The sequence below is a fragment of the Dipodomys spectabilis genome, unplaced genomic scaffold (genome assembly GCF_019054845.1).
Source record: "Dipodomys spectabilis isolate Male_0828 unplaced genomic scaffold, ASM1905484v1 ptg000201l, whole genome shotgun sequence".
Classification (NCBI taxonomy): Eukaryota; Metazoa; Chordata; class Mammalia; order Rodentia; family Heteromyidae; genus Dipodomys; species Dipodomys spectabilis.
This window is the reverse complement of record NW_024870878.1, coordinates 4,305,582-4,324,664: the sequence shown is the minus strand read 5'-3', so window position 1 is coordinate 4,324,664 and position 19,083 is coordinate 4,305,582. Positions and strand designations below refer to the sequence as shown.

The window sequence follows — 19,083 nt, the reverse complement described above, 5'->3', positions numbered from 1 at the left end:
TTTCTTTTCATGAAGAAAGCATAAAAATAATGTGTAAAAACTTGGTGTGACCACCAGTGTTCCCCTAGCATTATCTCTCCCTAGGACAGGACTGGGGGGGGGGTCCATTTTGTTCCTTGTGCCCTCCTTCCCTTACTACATACCCTATGTTGCTCTTCACAATTCTGATTTACTATCCATGGTTTTCTGTCTTTCCTCTTTTGTAGTGGCTTTCTGTTCAGGACTGAGGAATGCCTCACAAGCTAAATCATTTGGTACTGGATGGGCCAGACACATGTGTTTCTCATCAGCTGCCTAGGGCCATCTTCCTGTATTGATAATTTTGACTGGCTAGCAAATGTTATAAATATCCAAATGGATTTTGGCAGATAAATGGTTTCCCATCCCTGCTGATGCTTCTAGCTCTGATGATCCTTCCTTATCAAGCCACATCCCTCCCTGTTTTCTGTTAACCAAATCACGCCCAGCGTTTTGCTCATCTCAAGCATGCTGACAAGTAGGGCAGCTGCAGGAAGGTCTTCACCACCCTGCACCTGCATTATGTGGCTGGAGAAAAGGAGCCTGGCACAAGGCTGAGGAAGAACCTGCAACAGAGCAGCAGAGCATTTCTGTTATCTGTGATCATAAAGTGAGCATTTAATCTACTCTAAAGGGTATTTAAAAGTGAAAAAACAACAACCGTGTTTGAAAAGAGAAAAGAACATAAGATAGTACAAAAGTAACGTGTAAATTGCCCTTCTATGAGTTTTCTTCTAAGTTCTACGGACTATGTGTGTAAGATATAATCCCCATTCCAACTTTCCACATAGACCTCATTTTTACAGAAAGATACCCCTGTAGCACAGTGATAACTTGATCAAAGCCTCTCTCCATCAAATGGCAGTCCAATGTATCTCTAAAACTCTTACTCTTTAACTAGGATTATATTCACTTGTAAAGTGTTTTCTAAGTGCCCCAGGGCCAGTACTGGCTGTGGGAAGAAATGAACACGTATCCCCAGGATTAGTTTCTCAGGAAACAAAGAGCAGAATTTGGAGAAATATACTGAAAAAGAAAGAAACAAACAAACAAAGAAAACCCTGCTCCAACAAAACCCCAAGCAAATATATAAGGTTGGGAATATGGAAGACAGGGAGGAATGCTATGGAGCCCTAAGAGGCAGACTATCTGAGCCTGGTTCCGAAGGAAAAACATGGGGCTGAAAACATGAGGCTGGTAGATAAGAAGAGACAACACACAGGGCAGCAGTGGGGTTGGGTGGGAAGATTGTAAGCAACCTAGGATGCTGGCTGGCTCTGCTTTCTTTGAAGACTGGCTTGAGGGCAGGGCACATGTGTAGCATCAGACAACCATTCAAATGCTGGTCATAAAATAAAGCAAGCTTCCAGTTCGCTGGAACATTTTCAAACATGCTTAAGGGATAGAAAGCCAAGGAAAGCAATAATTAAAAGATAATTTTCTAGGAAATACATTATTGGACTAAAAACAAAAAGGGGAAATAATCTCGTTATAATCAGTGGGCCAATTACTAAAAAAAAAATTCCGCTTCTAAACACAAAATAACAACCAGAAAGGTGTCCTCAGTGGGCAGAACAAATAAACTCATCTGTTGGGAATCACAGTAAGAATCCTTAATAACAGCTTTCTCAGTCATCTACCCAGGCCTCTCAGACAAGCTCCACTCACCTTGTACAATGAGGTGGACCCGAGAGGTCTTTGGGTGGTTGTCTGTCTGCACTGAGCAGGTGTACGGGCCCTCGTCGTACACATCCACATTCTGAATCTCGATGCTGTACTGGGTTTGGGTGTTGCTCAGGAGGACCACGCGAGGATCCAGGCACCACTTGTCATTCCCAGCATACAGGATTGTGCTGCGGTTTAGCCAGGCCACCCGGGTGACCCGGTTGTCAATGGTGCACCTGAAGGAAGGTAAAGACCAGACAGGTAAGTCAAAGGAACACAGGGGAAACTCCCCCCCCCACACACACACACACAAAAGAGAATAAAAAACCAAAGCCATTAGACTGAGAGCTTTCCCTTCTGGCAAGGTTAGGAAGGAAACATCCATCTTCTTACTATGACTTATCGTCCTCTTTTACTCCCAGGATACACGCATGCATTTCCCATGTTTGATTTTTATTTTGTTTTTATTGGTGGGACTTTCTGGAATGTAGCTGAAATTTATCAGGATTATAGTTTTAGGGATTATAGGATGTGTCTGATTTCTAGGTCCTGAGAAGTTCAGTGCTCCTCACACCACTAGAAGAAATTGTCACTCCAAAAGAACTTCTCACTTACAACCTGCATGCATCTTGCTTATACTCCAAATGGGTAGACCTCCCTAGCACTACAGGTTATGGCTGTAGTAACAAGTTGTCTAGTACTTATAATAGCCCAATGGTTAGTCTGTACTAGAACAGGAATTTAGGCACAAAGAAACTAAATTCCTTTCCAAACCATACAGTTAATATGTGCTAGCTCAGAAATCCAGCTTTTAACTACCACCCATCATTGCACTCATCTCAGAATAGCAAATTCTAACAGAAGGCTTCTGAAGTCAAACCTAAATATGGACCACCACCATTGCTATTTATCTTCATTATATCCAAGGGCAGAAATGTTCAATTATTGCTAGACTAAAGGCATTTTCCAAAAAATCCCCAAACTGTTTGCATGTATAAAAATAGATATCCTTTCTTATTTTTGCATCTGGAGTTCTCAAATTGTAGAAGCTTCCTTCCCTTTTCTGTACTTTGAAATCTCCCAGAGACTCTCGCCAACTCTTCATCATAACATTCTGTCTGGATTCATTTCTCTCTCTTGCTACACTAAGTATGTTCTATGGCCTTAGGCTGAATTCACACACACGCTGTCCTGATCCTGAGTACCATTGCTGGAAATAGCTATGTTGCTTGGTATGTATAATGATGCCTCATATTATAAATCTTTTGGCAGTGTACAAAGGCCTCTTACATTCACATTTGATTCCTGCAACAAATCTGAGTATAGATACTTTTACCATTTGCTGCTTTAAAGAACAGAACTTCAGAGTTCCAAGTGTTTAGTCTTGCCCAACGTTAGAGACAGAAAGTATTGAAATCAGATCTCCTAGTCAACTCTACCGATTTCTGGTCCTGTGTATGCCTCAGACTGTGTAAAGGAGAAGTTTTCAGTGAGAGGAATTTTTTTCCTATCAAATTCTCCAAATGGTCTCTCTGACCATAGAAAAAAAAATTAGGAGCTTTTCCTGGGCACTGCTGCACTACTATTTCTTGCTTCCCCAGATGGTCTCTCTCAAGATGAGACCACTGACACTGTGCATTGTTTCTGGTTTACTAGTGTAAATGACACTACCATTGGAAGGCCACTTGGGTGTAGGTGAATGCTTTGCTGAGAATTCTGTGGGGGAAAACTGCCCAACTGGAGTTCAGCAAGTTTAACATTGCTTAAAATATTTTCTAGCGATGTAGGAGCAATGTAAGGACTCCCTAGCTCATTCTGATATAATAGAATGGAAGACCTGCCTAGGAAAGGGTCAGGGGACTGCTTTTCAAAGCAAGCATGGGCCACTTATGTCAGAATCACAAGAGAGGTTCATAACCTTTATCATCCCCTATTCTGCTGATTCTGAATTTTTTTGAAACCCATATACGTGTGTGTGTGTGTGTGTGTGTGTGTGTGTGTGTGTGTGTGTGTGTGTGTGTACAAAGTTAAGGTAAGAATCCAGTTGGGTCACACTTGTTGGAAAGCCACTGGTGTCGCAGTTTAGTACCACCTACATAATTTGTGAGGTGTGAAATGAAAAGGCAGAGATCTTTGCTCAAGAGTTAGGAAGAGGGGCTGGGAAGGTGGCTCAGTAGTAGAGTGCTTGTTTTGCATGCATGAGGCCCTGGGTTCGATTCCTCAGTACCACAGAAGCAAAAAGAAAAAAGCCAGAAGTGGCGCTGTGGCTTAAGTGGTAGAGCGCTAGCCTTGAGCTGAAGAGCTGAGGGACAGCGTCCAGGCTCAGAGTTCAGGCCCTATGATCGGACCCACCCCCCAAAAAAAAGAGTTAGGAAGAACTTTGAAATGGACACAGCAAAGCACTTAAGAAAATGTACTTCCTTATGCACATAAATAACCATGGACCCAGCTGTGACTACATCTCAAACTTTACTGTGCTTACAAATTGCCTGGGAGGGGCAGGTCTTGCTGATAAATAGATATGAAATCAGGACCAAGAGCCCAAATTTAGGTTCTCGTCGATGATGCCAATGTCAGTGATCCTAGGAGCTGGAGGCATCCCCTAGGTGGTAAGCTCCTGTCTAGTACGTGTGAAGCCATGATCTCAAACCCCAGTGCTGTTTGCAGTTCTTTTTCTTTGTTTTTTTTTTCCTCTTTGGTTTATTCTGTACCCTTTGTCTTACATATAAGATGATTTGATTTAGGGAAGGGAAAAAGAATCACAGAAATGGTGGGACAAAGGGTGAACCAATGTAACAGTGATACTCACTAGACACCACGCTGGAAATGAATTTTAGAACTTAGGGGGAAAGGGAGCCAGGGGATGGGTTGGAAAGCAGGAGAAAATAAGAGTGAGGGTAACACTATTCAGAAGAAAGGTATTCATTACCTTACTTATGTAACTGTCACCCCTCTGTACATCACCATTATAGTAAAAGAAAAATAAACAGAAAATATAAAGCCCATATCAGAGTCAATGGAGCAAAATCTGCATTTTCCCAAGATCTCCAGGTAACTTCAATTGACATGGAAGTTAGACTAGATTAAGAAGTCATTCCAACTCTTCCTTTGGGCTTTGATGACACTATCCAAAGCATTCTCAGACAGAAAACAGCTGACAGAGGAACTTCCTGATCCTGTTCCTTCCCTTACGTTCCATACAGAACCAGTTACATTCATCTTGAGCTGGGCTGTCTGAAAGCTGGCTTTGGAACCACATTGGTTGAAATCCCTCAAAAAGGACAAAACACTAATAGCCTTCTTTCCTTATAACATGTGTCAACATTCATAGCAAAGCTTTGATATTGCTTGGGTCCAAGTAGAGAATGGCTGTAACTGACACTGGTGGCCAATGCTTCTTGGACACATATCACTCTGCTCGGAACTGCGTAAACTCATTCCATGTACTAATCACAGCTCAAAAATGTGGCTGTGCTCACTTACTGTTGCTATTTTATAGATGAAATAACTGAGACTAAGATCATTGTGACACTGAACTGTAGGACCGGACCAGCACCAGTATTCACCCCAATTTTCTCTTTGTTTTTTTTTGTTACTTCTCAAATTCACTCTCTTGTTAGGTCTCAAACAAACAGAAAAAAATAAGACCAGTTAAATCAGAAGTTCACAACTTGAAACAGAAGTTTCGATAAAACAGAGGTGTCTGTGTCCCTGTCCCCAAGCTCCTGGCTTAGTAGTTTGGAGTTTTCAAACCTGCCTTTCTGTCTCACCCCCCAAGTGGTGCTGATGCTCTGGCTTTGAGAACCATTTATTTAGATATCTGGTTACTGGTGACACGAGAGCACAGAGTGAATGAGCACTAAGAAATGATTCAGAAACCATTTCCCATTACTTTGTGGTTGAGAATGTTCTTGTAATCATTATGGTCTAGAAAGCTATAGTAGACTCCTAGTTATTTTTTCTCTCTCTCAGCAGTTGAAATCTGACCAGATACCAGTTAAATGCCCATGGTGCAGGGAATTCTGACCAAAACACTCTCAGCTTTATGCATAATGGCTGTGGGTGCTCACAGCATGTGCATCTCACAACCTCAAGAGGGGTACCAGAGGACAGTCTGGCTTCCTGATCAGTGTCTAATTACTGAGAATTAGCTGAAACAGAAGCCCTCCCACCACAGTTCGCTGCGTTACAAGGCCAAAGAGTTCCTTTGTGGCCACATGAAGGCTGCGCACGCAGCCAATTTCCAGCACGGCTATGCAGCTCTCGGGATATACTTCACTGAAAAGTTGGCATAGCTTCAGCTGCGGTTTTGGGCACATCCAAGGTCATGTTTAGATGTCCAAACTGTCACTGCTGGAGAACAGTCTTGCTGAGTCTCCATGGAATTAACACTGGCTTCTGCAGAGATGGATCACAAAGGTAACTCGGCAACCAACTCCTGTCACCTCCTCATACCTGCCCCCATCTATCTGTCTCATTTATCCAGCCTCCACAACAATGCAGAGGAGACATTTTTTCCTAAGTTAAAAAAAAAGGCAAAAATGAGCATAATTGCTCTCTCAGCCAGAGCAACTGCCTTGGTTGGTGAGGAGTAGGTCAAAATTCAGGGATGAGAACAAAGCCAACAAGCTTCCTCTTTGTAGATACTACTCTTAGCAAAGTTCTACAAAATCACTCCCAAGCACAGCATGCTATTTCACCTTCTGAAGGTGATTAAGTAGATACTTAACAAGGGCTGAATGAAGTTGTGAACCCACCTCGACCTGATTAATGCAGGTCAACAGTGCTGAAGATGACCATTTGTCAGACATCTGGGAGACAGTTCCAGGTCAGTGGGATTCAGGCCAGGGAGCAAGGCAATGGATGGAAAGGGTGGGAAGGGCACATGACCTAACACAGAATGTCTCTTTCACAATCTTGATATATATAGATCTCACACTTCAATGTCTTCTCCATCCAGCAAGACTCATATACAAGACCCAAACAATGTCTGTGATACTATGGTATGTGAATATTCCTATAGTCAACTCAAGCTTTTGATGTTTCTGTGAATGACTTAAAAAAAATCACCAATGTTGGGGCTGGGAAGGTGGTTCAGTGGTAGAGTGCTTGCCTTGCATGCATGAGGCCCTGGGCTTGTTTCCTCAGCACCACATGAGTAGAAAAAGCCAGAAGTAGTGCTGTGGCTCAAGTGGTAGAGCGCTAGCCTTGAGCTGAAGAACTGAGGGACAGTGCCCAGGCCCAGAGTTCAGGCCCCATGACTGACTTAAAAATAATTATCAATATCCAAAGATTGTCATTTGTGTGTGTTGCCTTATGGTGAGCCCAAATCCTGCCTTATCTAGCATCCTGCCAGGAAGAAGAAATGAGGCAGAGAGAGACACACAGAGACTGAAATACACAGAGAATAAGACACACAGAGAATAAGACACACACACAAAGAGAAATAAAGAGAAAGACACAATGAAAAAAGGACACACAGAGATAGAAACAGATAGAAGGGTACTGGGGCAAGGGAAACATATATTTTCCATTTCATTGGTGAAGCTAAATGCTCTTCTTAGTGTCTATGTGTCTGTCTGTATCTTTTCATTTTGGAGCAGTTAGCTCCTATAGAGAATAGACCTGTTTTATCTAAACAAGCTTTACTACTTTACAAGGCAGCCCCATCTGTCCATTGCCAATGTATTCTCTTCAGTGATGAGTTTTTACTCATGTGTAATTGACTGGCCCAAACAGAATCTAGTCAAGATCACACGCTCAACTCTGCACCAAGCACAGGGGTGGGGGTGGGGCTGCCACACCTGTAATTTACTACGGGTGTAACATTATGCTGAAAGAGGAAACCTGCAGCCTTCTGTGTCCTTAATGAAGGGTTTTATTACATGTGTTGGGTTTATAGAGAGAAGAATAGCACATAATGATTAAGCAAGCCCAGGCTGTGTGCTTAGAAATAAAACTATGAAACTATGGACTCATTGCTTCAGGGTATATTTGGATTCAGGATGACAGAATCGAGATAAGAATATGAGAACTATTTAAAAAAAAAAAACAGTAAAATGATCTGCTTGGAACTATCCCAAAACAAGCATAAAAAGAAAGCTGAAAGAAACAAGATTATTGAAGAAGGGAGAGAAAAGTCCACACCTGGACCTTTCTTGATCTCACCTGTCTGAAGAACTGAGGGCAATAATGGGCCAGGGCAGTGTATAATCTGCCAGCTCTGTCTATCAAACGGTCCTTTAACTGCTATTGAAGGTTGGCACGCTTGAGGCCACAGCAAAATAAGCACTGCCATCCTTCACAGCATCTGCTACAACTGCCTCTTATCACATGGAAAAGCTCCAATGGCCCGCTATTTGCTTTCTTGGTGCCTGACACCCCAGCTCAGATTTCACAACATGAATGGCTGGGAGACTCCCCTACTATCCAATCCAAGGGGGTTAAGACTGATCTGGGCGCACTTTCTCCATTTGTTTTTGTGAAGAAATGATTTCCAGGGGAAATGAATGGGAGATAAACAAAGCAGGATATTCCCTTGTTGACACAATGAAATTCAGTATCAAACAACATGTCAGTTCTGTATAGGAAGAATATCATTAGCAAAATGTCTTTTTTTGACCTTATTGGATATTTTATGAAGTTTAAACTTACATGAGAGTTACAAAGTCAGTTTGGTTCTTTTCTTTTTTTTTTTTTTTTCAGTTGTGATGCTTGAACTCTGGGTCTGGGTGCTGTCCCTGAGCTCTTCAGCTCAAGGTGAGCGCTTTACCACTTGAACCACAGTGTCACTTCCATCAGTTTGGCTCTTATAGACAAAAACTCTGGCTTTGTATCTCCCACTTGTTGCTGTTTTGTTTTGCCTAAGAAAACAGATATATGCTATGAAATTGCCTGGCTGTGAAAAAAATGCCAAGTCTAACCACACCTGGGCACACTTCTGATAGAGAAAAAAAGTTCAGGAAGAAAACTAAAAACAATCCCAGGTGTGCACATAACACCATGTGAACCCACAGTGGTAGTAGATGACTATGGTCAGAGGTCCCAGAAGAAGAAGGAGAAAAAGCTCTGAAGTTTGGCTACCAGAGTAAAAGTCCCAGCTTTGTTCTTGCTGCTTCTGAGGCCTCATAGAGGTACGTTATTTCAATGAGTTCCATTTACGTCATCATCTGATTTCCATTTAGGCTAATACATAGACAGGTATCCCTCTGTACATTCTAAAAGCCTGGTAAATATCATTACTATGCACTGTGCTAATATGGATTGCTCCTTTTCTTATACATACATGTGTATCACATCCAGAACTTCACTGTAAGTTCTTGAAAGGCAAGGACCAGAGGTTCAAACTTAGTCTCTCATGTTGCCACAGAATATCAGAGTCCACAGTACACACTAAATATCTGTCCCCATGATAATTTTTAATATAAAAAAGTATTTTTATATCCACCAAAAACGTAAATAGTGAGAGAGCCTATGTCCAGAAAAGTGATGACAGGATAATTATACTATATATCACCAACAATCTAGATCCAGAGATAAAAATGCACACACTTCCCTTTACACCTGGCCACTGTTTGTTTGAACAGGTACAAAGGAGGCAGTTAACTTTCGCTGGTTAATATCTTGAATATAAAGCATGAAGGCTTTTGTTTTATGGACTTCCAGAAAGATTCTCCATGAGCAAACCTATCCAAATCCTTCCTGTGCATGTCAAGTGAAATAGTTTCACATCTAGCATCAGATGAGCTGGTCATGTGAGGATGCCTCCACCATCTCACAGTTAAACCCAGACCACCGGAAAGGTTTGCTTTCCATTTCTCTCTCTAGTATATTAAAGTATTCCATATATAAACTCAAATCTCTTCATCCCTTTGATGCAGAACTACCATTCTTGAGAGAGAAAGCCCATACATATCGGTTGTGGATTCAGTTAAAGTTTGATAGAACTCAATCTGCCATTTGACCTTGGGCTCCAGGGAGGGAGTCCTGTAAAACTTTACCTCAACCTCAGGTAGTTAATTTTATGTGTTAACTTGTCTGGGCTATGGGTTGCCCAGTTAGTAAAGAAGTCTTTCTGGGTGTGTCTGTCAAGTTTTTCTAGAATAGTAACTAAAATCAGTGAATTAAGGAAGGATGATTCCCTACTTACTAATGTGGGCTGTCATCATTTAATCCCAGGAAGATCCTAATTGAATAAAAAAGGTGTGGAGGGGGTGGGACAAAGGGACAAAAGAATCTTTTGGGGGGTTAAGATATTCATTTTCACCTGCCTTTGGAAATTATTTCCTGATTTACAGATTTTTGGACTTGGAATAAATCTTACAGTACAAGTGTCAGCCAATTCCTATAATCTCCACACAGGTGACAGACAGACAGAGAGATGAACAGATACTATTGCCTCTGTTTCTCTGGAAAGACCCAACTACCACACCCATGCACTCCATACACTCGGTGTAAATTATACTGGGTGTATTCTGCTATTTTTTGCTCTTATTTACAAGTGAACACTATTCACATGTAAAATTCAGTGACCTGGTGCTTTGTTTGGAATTCCTGTTTTTAAAACAATCTCCTGTCTTTTCACTAAGGCCAGGTTTAAATATTACTTAATATTCCAACTACCTTTTCTCCGAAAAAAAATTTTATCCCCTAAGTGTGTTTACCACATATACTTACCAGTCAGGCATTAGGAACAGCATGGTATGTGGAGTTCTATAGAGGGAGAAAGTAAGTATAAGCAGAACATACCTAATGTGAAAATACAGTCAATAATGCTACAAAAATCTGAAACTTTTGGGATACCAGCGTGATGTCACCAGTAGAAAATTTCATACTGGGACATGTTTTTAAAAAGTATGTAAAACAGTGAATATAGTTACTTTAAGGATACGAATTTGAAACATGAATGATTTGGGTCCTAGTCTCAAGACATCTCATTACTTCTATGCAAATTTTCTGAAATAAAGACATTTGAAACACGTCTGGTCCCAAACATTGAGGATTAAAGATCCTTAGCCTGTGGTATTTGTTTGTGCAGTCCAAGGATCCTCATTCACAAGCCCCTGTCACTTTCAGAGAGGTTTGGTGTTTCGTGCATATTAAGTCATTTGTAGAAGATGGAAGAAGTTTGCCAAACAGAAAAGGCAGAAGGTTGAACAAGAAAAAAAGGTGCTGGGACAAGTACATGGAGTGATTGGAGCAGAAAGCTTTCCTAGGAGAGAAAGGATAGCTTTAGTGTGGCCTTGTTCCTGGTCATTGGGGTAAATGCCAAGGAGTGGGATTTCTGGATTATAGGGGGGCTCTATGTTTAGTCTTTTGAGGAACCTCCATACTGCTTTCCAGAGTAGTTGAACAAATTTATATTCCCACCAACAGTGTAGTAGCATTCCCTTTTGTCGATATCCCAGCCAGCATCTGTTGTTATTAGATTCCTTGATAATGGCCATTCTAACTGGGATGAGGTGGAATTTCAATGTTGTTTTGATTTACATTTCTTTTATGGATAGAGATGTTGAGCATTTCTTCATGTGTCTATTGGCCATCCTTATTTCCTCTTCAGAGAATTCTCTCTTTAAGTCTTTAGCCCATTTATTAATGGGTGAGTGTTTCTTTGAGGATTTGTTGTTGGGGGATTTAATTTTTTGAGCTCTAAGTATATTTTAGATATGAGGCCCTTGTCTGTTGTATGGCTAGTGAAGATCTTCTCCTAATCTGTGGGCTTTCTATTGATCTCACAAGCTATATATCCTTTTCCATGCAGAAGCTTCAAAGTTTAATTCAATCCTATTTATCCAACCTTTCTTTGATTTGCTGTATTTCTAGGTCTTTATTAAGAAAGTTTAGACCTGTGTCAACCCCTTTCATTGTAGCATTATTTACCATAGCTAAGATATGGAAACAACCCATATGCTCCTCAGTAGATAAATGGATCAAGAAAATGTGGTATATACACCCAATGGAGTCCTATGCTTCCATGAAAAAGAATGACATTGCCCCATTTGTAAGGAAATGGAAAGACCTGAGAAAAAATATGTTAAACGAAAAAAGCCAGGTCCAAAGAATACAGGTTTCATGTTTTCCCTAATTTATAACAACTAGAATATGTCTATGATATTCTTAACGGGATCACAATAGCCCAATCGCTAAGTCTGTATGCATATATAATGAAGTGTGTCAAAATGAACTCCAAGAATTTGGAGTTCTTATTATACTCCTATGCAGTTATTTCTATATTTTTACTTTTCTGTTTTACTTTTCTGTACCCTTTGCCTTGTATATAAGCTTATCTGATCTGTGGAAGGGAAAGGGAATCACAGAGACAGCAGGACAAAGGATAAACTAATACAACAATGATACTCACTAGACACTATGTTGGAAACAAACTTTACAACTGGGGGCAGGTAGTGGAGTGGGTTGTGGTAAGTAGAACAAAATAAGGGAGAGGTATCAGTGTTTAAAAAGAAATGTCCTCATTACGTAACTATCATCACCCTGTTCATCACCTTTACAATAATTTTCTTTAAAAATAATAAAAACAAGATGTAAACTTAAGAAAGAGAGAGAGAAAGGATAAATGAAGCCAGTGAGTCTGTGCATGGTGATCTCTATACAGCATCTTCTATCTACAACAATCTGACCTGAATCATTACATCAGTGAGTGTTAATGCCCAGGCTTCCACAGCAGTGGCCCAAGACAGACTAGAGGAGAAAGGACAGCAGGTGTCCCTGGCCATGATCCTCCATGGAAAACAGAACCCTTTCCACTGTCTTTCTCCAAGTAGCCTTGCTCCCTGATGGGACCTGATGCTATCTCCCCTTACTCCATCAGTCCTCTAAGTGTTTATAACGTCTTCTGTTATGGACCACGAATGTCCCTTGTGGTTTTCTTGTGCCTTGAATGCACCTTTGTAAATAACCATTTTATAAAAACTCTCGCCAAAATTCCCATGCCATCTTTTTCCTCTGAGTCTTGACCATTGCAGATACACCTTGGTGAGACAGCTGTCTCATTTCATCCTGAGGACAAAGAGGGACCACAGTACAAAAACAAAGAATGCTGCAGAGACTCCTTGAGAGCATCACTGAGGTGCAAATGGTCACTGCCTAGTACACAGCCCTCCCTGGAATGAAGGAGCTAGAGAGAAGAAACAAGATTCTGGGAAACAAATCCCTCTGCTGTCTTTCATCGCTACACTGTCTTTCATTCTGTTCACTCAACCTGGTCTGTACAAAACTAGTATCTGCCTAGCCTGGCAGGACACAGCGTATGCAGGAAAAACACTAGTATTTTCTGAACACTTTTTACAGTTACACTGGTATGCCAGGACTCACTCAGGCAGAGTGGATAGGATAGTCTATATAAGCATATTGTGTTATGCTAGAAAAGGGGCTGGACACAGTTTGTTCTTCCTATTCCAGAGCCTGATGGGGCTGAGTAGGCTGTGCTTACTGGGCAGCCTTGTGCTTGTACATCAGCCATCATGTGCTACCCTTAGGCTACTGCTATTCTCATCTCCTTATTGAGACACATTTGCTGTGCTCACCGGGCCTAGATACTATCTCCAGCACCTCCTATCATACTGAAGTACTGTCTATATTAAAACAGAAATAGTACCCAGATGAACCTCATGGCTGGGTCCAATTGCTACAAACTCACACTGCAAGCTAGATGCAGGTGACAAGAGCGGCTCCCGGTCAGTATCCAAATAGTCCTCTACAAGGTGTTCACCCCCTCTCCCCCTTGGCCTTATAGGTGCATGGCCATATACTGCATACACCTATGACCTTATTTGGGGGATAAATGGTAGAAGGAAAGCGATCTGGCCTACAGCCCAGTACAGAACAGTCTCTGCTGAGTTGAAAGTCACGGTGCTTGAGAAGGAAGAGCAGGCTGGAGAAAATTAGTATATAGACTCCCAAAGTGAAAAGGGGAACTCTTGTTCTCTCACATTGTGACCTTGGCCACACATCATTTCCCCGCTTGGTGGTGCCACTGTGCAAATGATTGCTGGAGGCCAAGACAGAAGTGAGAGACAGCTGGTAAGTGGGTTGCATCCTCCCAAGAGAGTAACTGGCCAGTAGCAAAGCAGCATTTCTGCCATCTAAGAGGGTGAGACAGACAGAACAGGGGAAGGAAGCCACATGCAGATGTAGCCTGAGCAGCTGGGGGTTTGCCCTTCTCCATTCGTGTCTCCTAAAGTCCTCCGCAGACTCGAATTTCTCCAGTGGCCTATGCAGGAAATGAGGGCGAATTCTCTGGGGTGTGGAAAATGAATATACCTCAAGACAAGAGAATGTAAGAAACCTTATATGTGGAAGAGCTAATTGGCTCTCTCCAGATAGTTAATTTAGGTTATGTAATTCTCTTGGGAAGGTAGAACTTGTTCCCCAGAACGACTGGAGTTCCCAGTGGGAAGGAGATCTCATTGCTCAGCCTGCTGCAGCCCTGGAGCCTTCCTCTACATGTAAGTGGAAGATCTCCTCATTCACATCTCTTCCATTAGATTTCTTCATCACCAGCCCTGGGGCAGTTGGTGGTGTGAAGAACTACCTCTCAGAGAAGGGAGCACAGGTCTTTGAACTAGTTTGTTGTTAATGGTGACTAGAACTAGCTTTGGCCTTCCAATTTCTCATGATTTCTCCACCAGACATCTGCTCTTACAGAGAAGTTATATGAAGGACCTCGGGGATAGAGGAAGACAGAGATGACCTGGCACTCTCAGCCAGCTCATGCTTTCTCTATCCTATGTACCAGTCCATAAAGTTCACAAGTGCCTCTTAAGCCCAGAAGAAATCCACAATTGTTTTCACTCAAGGAGAAGGGCAAATTTATTGTTCCATCTTAATCACTGACTCAAAACAGACAATGCTGGGAGAAAGAGATCTCCAGGCTAAGGAAGCTCAGAGCCACAGAGTAGAGGTATGTAGGTCCACAGAGAGATGCAAAGCATGGAGCCAGAGGGAAGGAGGAAGCCTCTGGTGTCTTCTCTTTGATCCCCTGTGCCATGAACACCTTCACAAGACATAATACTCTTCAGTGATCAGCCCAGCTCCTGCAAGCCCCTTGTGTCTTCTCTGTGCTGCCTCCCACGTTTCCGTGTACTTCTGCTTAGAACAGCCTATTCCTGTGCCTTTCTTCTGAAGCCTGCCTTCAGCTACAATCCCTCGTACATCTGGCATAGAGAACTGGAGTTGGTAGCCTCAGAGAGCCATTGCATTACCCACGTTTGAGGAGGAAGGGCCCTAGCCACCTCGGGAGTTTTGCCCTGTCCTGCCTCTATCATTCATGCACACTCTTTTAGGCCCTGCATATAGTTCTCAACTCAGAACCTGCATTTGGGGAAATCGAACAAAGAGAGTCCTACTTGTAATTTTCAGAGGCTTTGCAATCAGAAAGAGAAACCCTTAGGGAAAGGTTGTATGAGAAAATGTAGATGTTACAGAGGGCAAGTGCTAGAGTCAGGCTGACTGCTCTCCAGCCAGGTGCTAGGAGCAAGGGCAGGGTAGGTATCTCCTCACCCAGGAGACAGGGCAATGACTATAGAAAGCCTGCAGCCTTGAACAGTATTGTGGGGTCAATTTAAGAAACCTAGGAGGGCTGAGTTGATTTCTAGGGTTTGTAACATGGGAAGTAAGGGAATATAACACTTCATCTAATCTCTAGCACTAAAAAGAAACAACTGAAAGGAATCAGGGGTATATGGACTGGAAAACAGATGAAGGGGTAAGCTGGAAGCTCACCTTGAATGAAAAATATACCTGAATACACTGAGACCAGACAGAAAGGGAGAGTTCTCCTTCGAAAAATAAAATTGATCCTGAACCTATGGGTATGGGAATGGGGAATATGATCAGGGTCCTGGATTAACAGGAAGGGCACGTTGATATAGAGCCAGACCATCCAAGAAGATACGCTAACACCAGCTTACAGAGGCCCTAGCGTGACATGCTTTAGCGTCTGCTTTAGGCTAGAGTGAGCTTCTGTTTGAGAGGTCTGGGGGAGCTGAATGGTAAAATGAAATCATATTTGGTAGTGATGAAGCAATATACAAGAGAGAGAAGATGATGAGGTAGGAAAGTTGACCACTGCTAGACACAGTGGGACACAGAAATTGTCTTTCGAAAGAGTTTCTCCACTCCAAAACATTCCCAGTCTCATTGATTTCATCATTACCTAGCTAAACAGGAATTCTTTAGGAAGAGAGGAGGGAGCTAAAGGAGATTGGCAAATGGGACTGCGTGTAAACCATCTTTGTGGCTGACAGGATTGCTACCTATTTGTCAGGACTTTCTACTCATAGTGGTATGGTAAGTTTACTTATTCACTTTTCCCCCTATAGGTACTATACATCTACTATTCACCATGCATTGTGCTAAGCACTTGGAGACCAGACAGAGACAAACAAGACAGATCCAGACATATTCTATCCATACAGATAGAATGTTATGTTAAAGCAGTGTTGTTTTTGACCGGATATAGTGTGTTACACAGAAAATAGACAGGAGTTGGGGAAATTAGCCTAGCCTAATGGGTCAGTGAAGGGATCATGGAAGTGGTGTTTACAATGAGAACTTTGCAAAGGTACATACATCTGGTGCATGGAAGGGCATGGGAAAATACGGACCAGTACAGACCTTAAAGAGCTTTTGCCTATGCAGCTATTTTGCTCATACACCTAAGGCTATTTAGCTATTTACTTCAGAAAAGATTTGGGATGAGGCTTGCTTCTTCTGATTTGTTAACCCCAAGACAAAACAGTAGTGCTTTCCAGGGCTAGTGTGTTCTGTAAGAGAGACTATGAGGAATATCCTGCAAACTTTGCAATGTGCTATGTGTTGCACAGATTTTAACAAGCTCTCTGCCATCTGGAAGTTTCCATGTTTTAGTGTTTTTACCTGATATCACCTTAGCCTGTATATGCATGTTTGGGAGAGGAAGCATCCCAGCCCAGTAGTTTTGCCCTGATTTCCATAGAGTCAAGGTTATTTGGGCCCTTGTTTCAGTGTTTAGTCTGCTGAGACTGCAGGTATCTTTTTAATGACTCAGTTTCTACATGTAACCACTGGCTCATCCTGCTCTTCAGGATGAACATTACGGCCAGTGTGCTCACTAAAGGCAGCTCATCAAAGCTCTCCAAGATCAGGGAGTTATCCATGTTTGCAAATGTTCTGTGTGGAATTGCAATGGTCCTCTTTTTTTCAGTATTATTTCCCAAGTGCCAAATATATTCCTACATCATCATGTTCAACATTACACATTTATTTATTGTACATACATGCCTGTGGAGATTCAGTGCTCACTTATCACAACAAAAATTATTCCTTACTCTCTATTTTAGGAGCTCCTGATACAAAGAAGAACAGCTACTTAAATGAGGCCTGCATAAGCAATTGATGATGATAAACACTGGGTGGATATGGAAAGAAAGAAGCCCTGTTTTAACTCTCAGTGCCCAAGGCACAATGCTGACTCAGAAGCAGGAAACTCTCAATAGGAGGCTGGGCTCCTTTCCTGTGCCCGATGTCTCCATCCAAGCAGAAAGGGGAAGGATGGTTCGGAAGGATGGGGACAGAGACAGAAGGATGAGGTGATGGCTGAACAGGCCAGAAATACAGCCAGAGGAATAAGTTCTTGGGCATAAGAGCATCATCAGTTATTCCTTCCAAAGTAATTTTGTTCAGACATTTCTAGGCAAATACTTATCCAAGTCCTTTACGAAAACTCTTGTATCTTTGACCATACTCTCTCCAGTTGACATGAAGGCAATTTAGCTCTTTTCCTACAAAAAGATTTTTCTCCTGTTCCCAAACCTTCAACATAAGCTAGGTCCATTCCCTAACTGCATGCAGATTATGTACCTTTGATCAGCAGATAGGACAAGGTAGCACAGAACCAAATGTTACCCAGATAAATGCACATCTTTACTACCTGCTTCTACCCAGTCTCTCGTCCCTAGATTTGTTTAACCTTCTCCAGTTTTCTATCTCTTAGAAGTCCTAGAGGGGACCTTTCTAAGAAATCCATTTGCAACTCTGCTGTTCAGTCCCATCAGTGGTTTCCATTGCATGCAGAATGAATTTCATGCCAAGACTTGAGGTCTGAGGTGCTGCTCCAACCTTAAACCTGAGTGAAACACAGTGGTTCACTTTGTGTGTGCGGATTTCCTATAGGATCCTCAACTGTTGTGAATTTCATATGCTACCCTCTGCCTAGAACCTGTCCCTTTTTAGCCACATACACCGTCCCTCACAAGGTTCCCCTGAGCCTCTCATTGTATCCAGTAAAGTTATTTGCTATATGAAGGTTGCAAAGTCATGGCTAGTGCATTTTCATCAGTCTTTTTTACTCTCCTAGTAAACAAATTGTGCCTACCATGGTAGCAAGTCCATAACCACAGTCCAGCAACCAATAGCGGTTGCTAGCAAGTAAGGCTATATTATAGCGGGCATGTATCCTAAACCAGGTGTCTGACAAGAGCTGGTCTCATCCTCAGCACAAATCCTGGTCTATCTCCAATGCTTCTCCATGGTTACTCACACCAGGCTGCCAGGAGCCTAACATGCTTGCATCTGTAACACATGTGAGCCATGTTACTAGAAGTCACAAAGCTTTTGTGAGGCACAAAAGCCTTACAGGATGAGAAGATGCAACAGTGTTTTTGTTAATTAACCAGGAAAATAACAGCCCAGACTTTCCTCGTGCATGACAGAATGTAAAGCCCTTTCATAAGTAATTAGCATCTCATGGAATCATCAAAATAAACCTAGGGGCAGAGACTATATATGCAATCCTAGATCTGAGGATACAAAGTGTGTGATAATGAACAAGCCAGTCTCCTGGGTCTTGCAAGGCCTCAGTTTCTCATCGGTACCAGACTGGAATAATGACCCATGCCTATGCCCAGCGTGTACTCTGTAGTGATCCATGCAGACAGCACTGGCTGCCCTGGTTTATCGCTTGCCTTCTAATTGCAAGGCTTTTGGGAACTCCTAACACTCCACTCTTTGCCAAGGTGATCAGAAAAGTCTAGAAGGTCAATAAAGAATGTTATGACAGCCATGTCATAGAAGCAAACATGCTTTTGTTTCTTATGCAGATTCTTGGAGGAAAGAGAAGAGTCAGTACAAAGGAGTACATTTTATTTCATTGCAGCACAACACAATAGAACCAAATAATATTAAGTAGAATATAAGCATGTGCAGTAAAATTAGCAACATGATTGCTCCTATCATCACTGTCACAAAGGAAACTGCAAACAGTCAGACATGAGAATGTGCTAACTTTTCCTTCCTTCCACTTGAAGACATATTCCACTCCTCTTATATTTTGTATGGCTGATAGGGCGATATTGCTTAGCATATCCCTAACAAATCTAGCTACTCTCACTCATAATGGGTTTC

At 42.1% G+C, this 19,083-nt stretch overlaps 1 protein-coding gene across 3 annotated transcripts in view; it reads right to left on the bottom strand.

Moving 5' to 3' along the window:
- Ntm (neurotrimin) overlaps positions 1–19,083 on the bottom strand; it is a 1,039,122-nt gene that overhangs the window by 189,590 nt on the left and 830,449 nt on the right. For all 3 annotated transcript variants that reach the window (XM_042696207.1, XM_042696209.1, XM_042696208.1), the window contains one exon: positions 1,687–1,919. In XM_042696207.1, the coding sequence (XP_042552141.1) occupies positions 1,687–1,919 (233 nt within the window). The remainder of the gene's footprint in view (positions 1–1,686; positions 1,920–19,083) is intronic.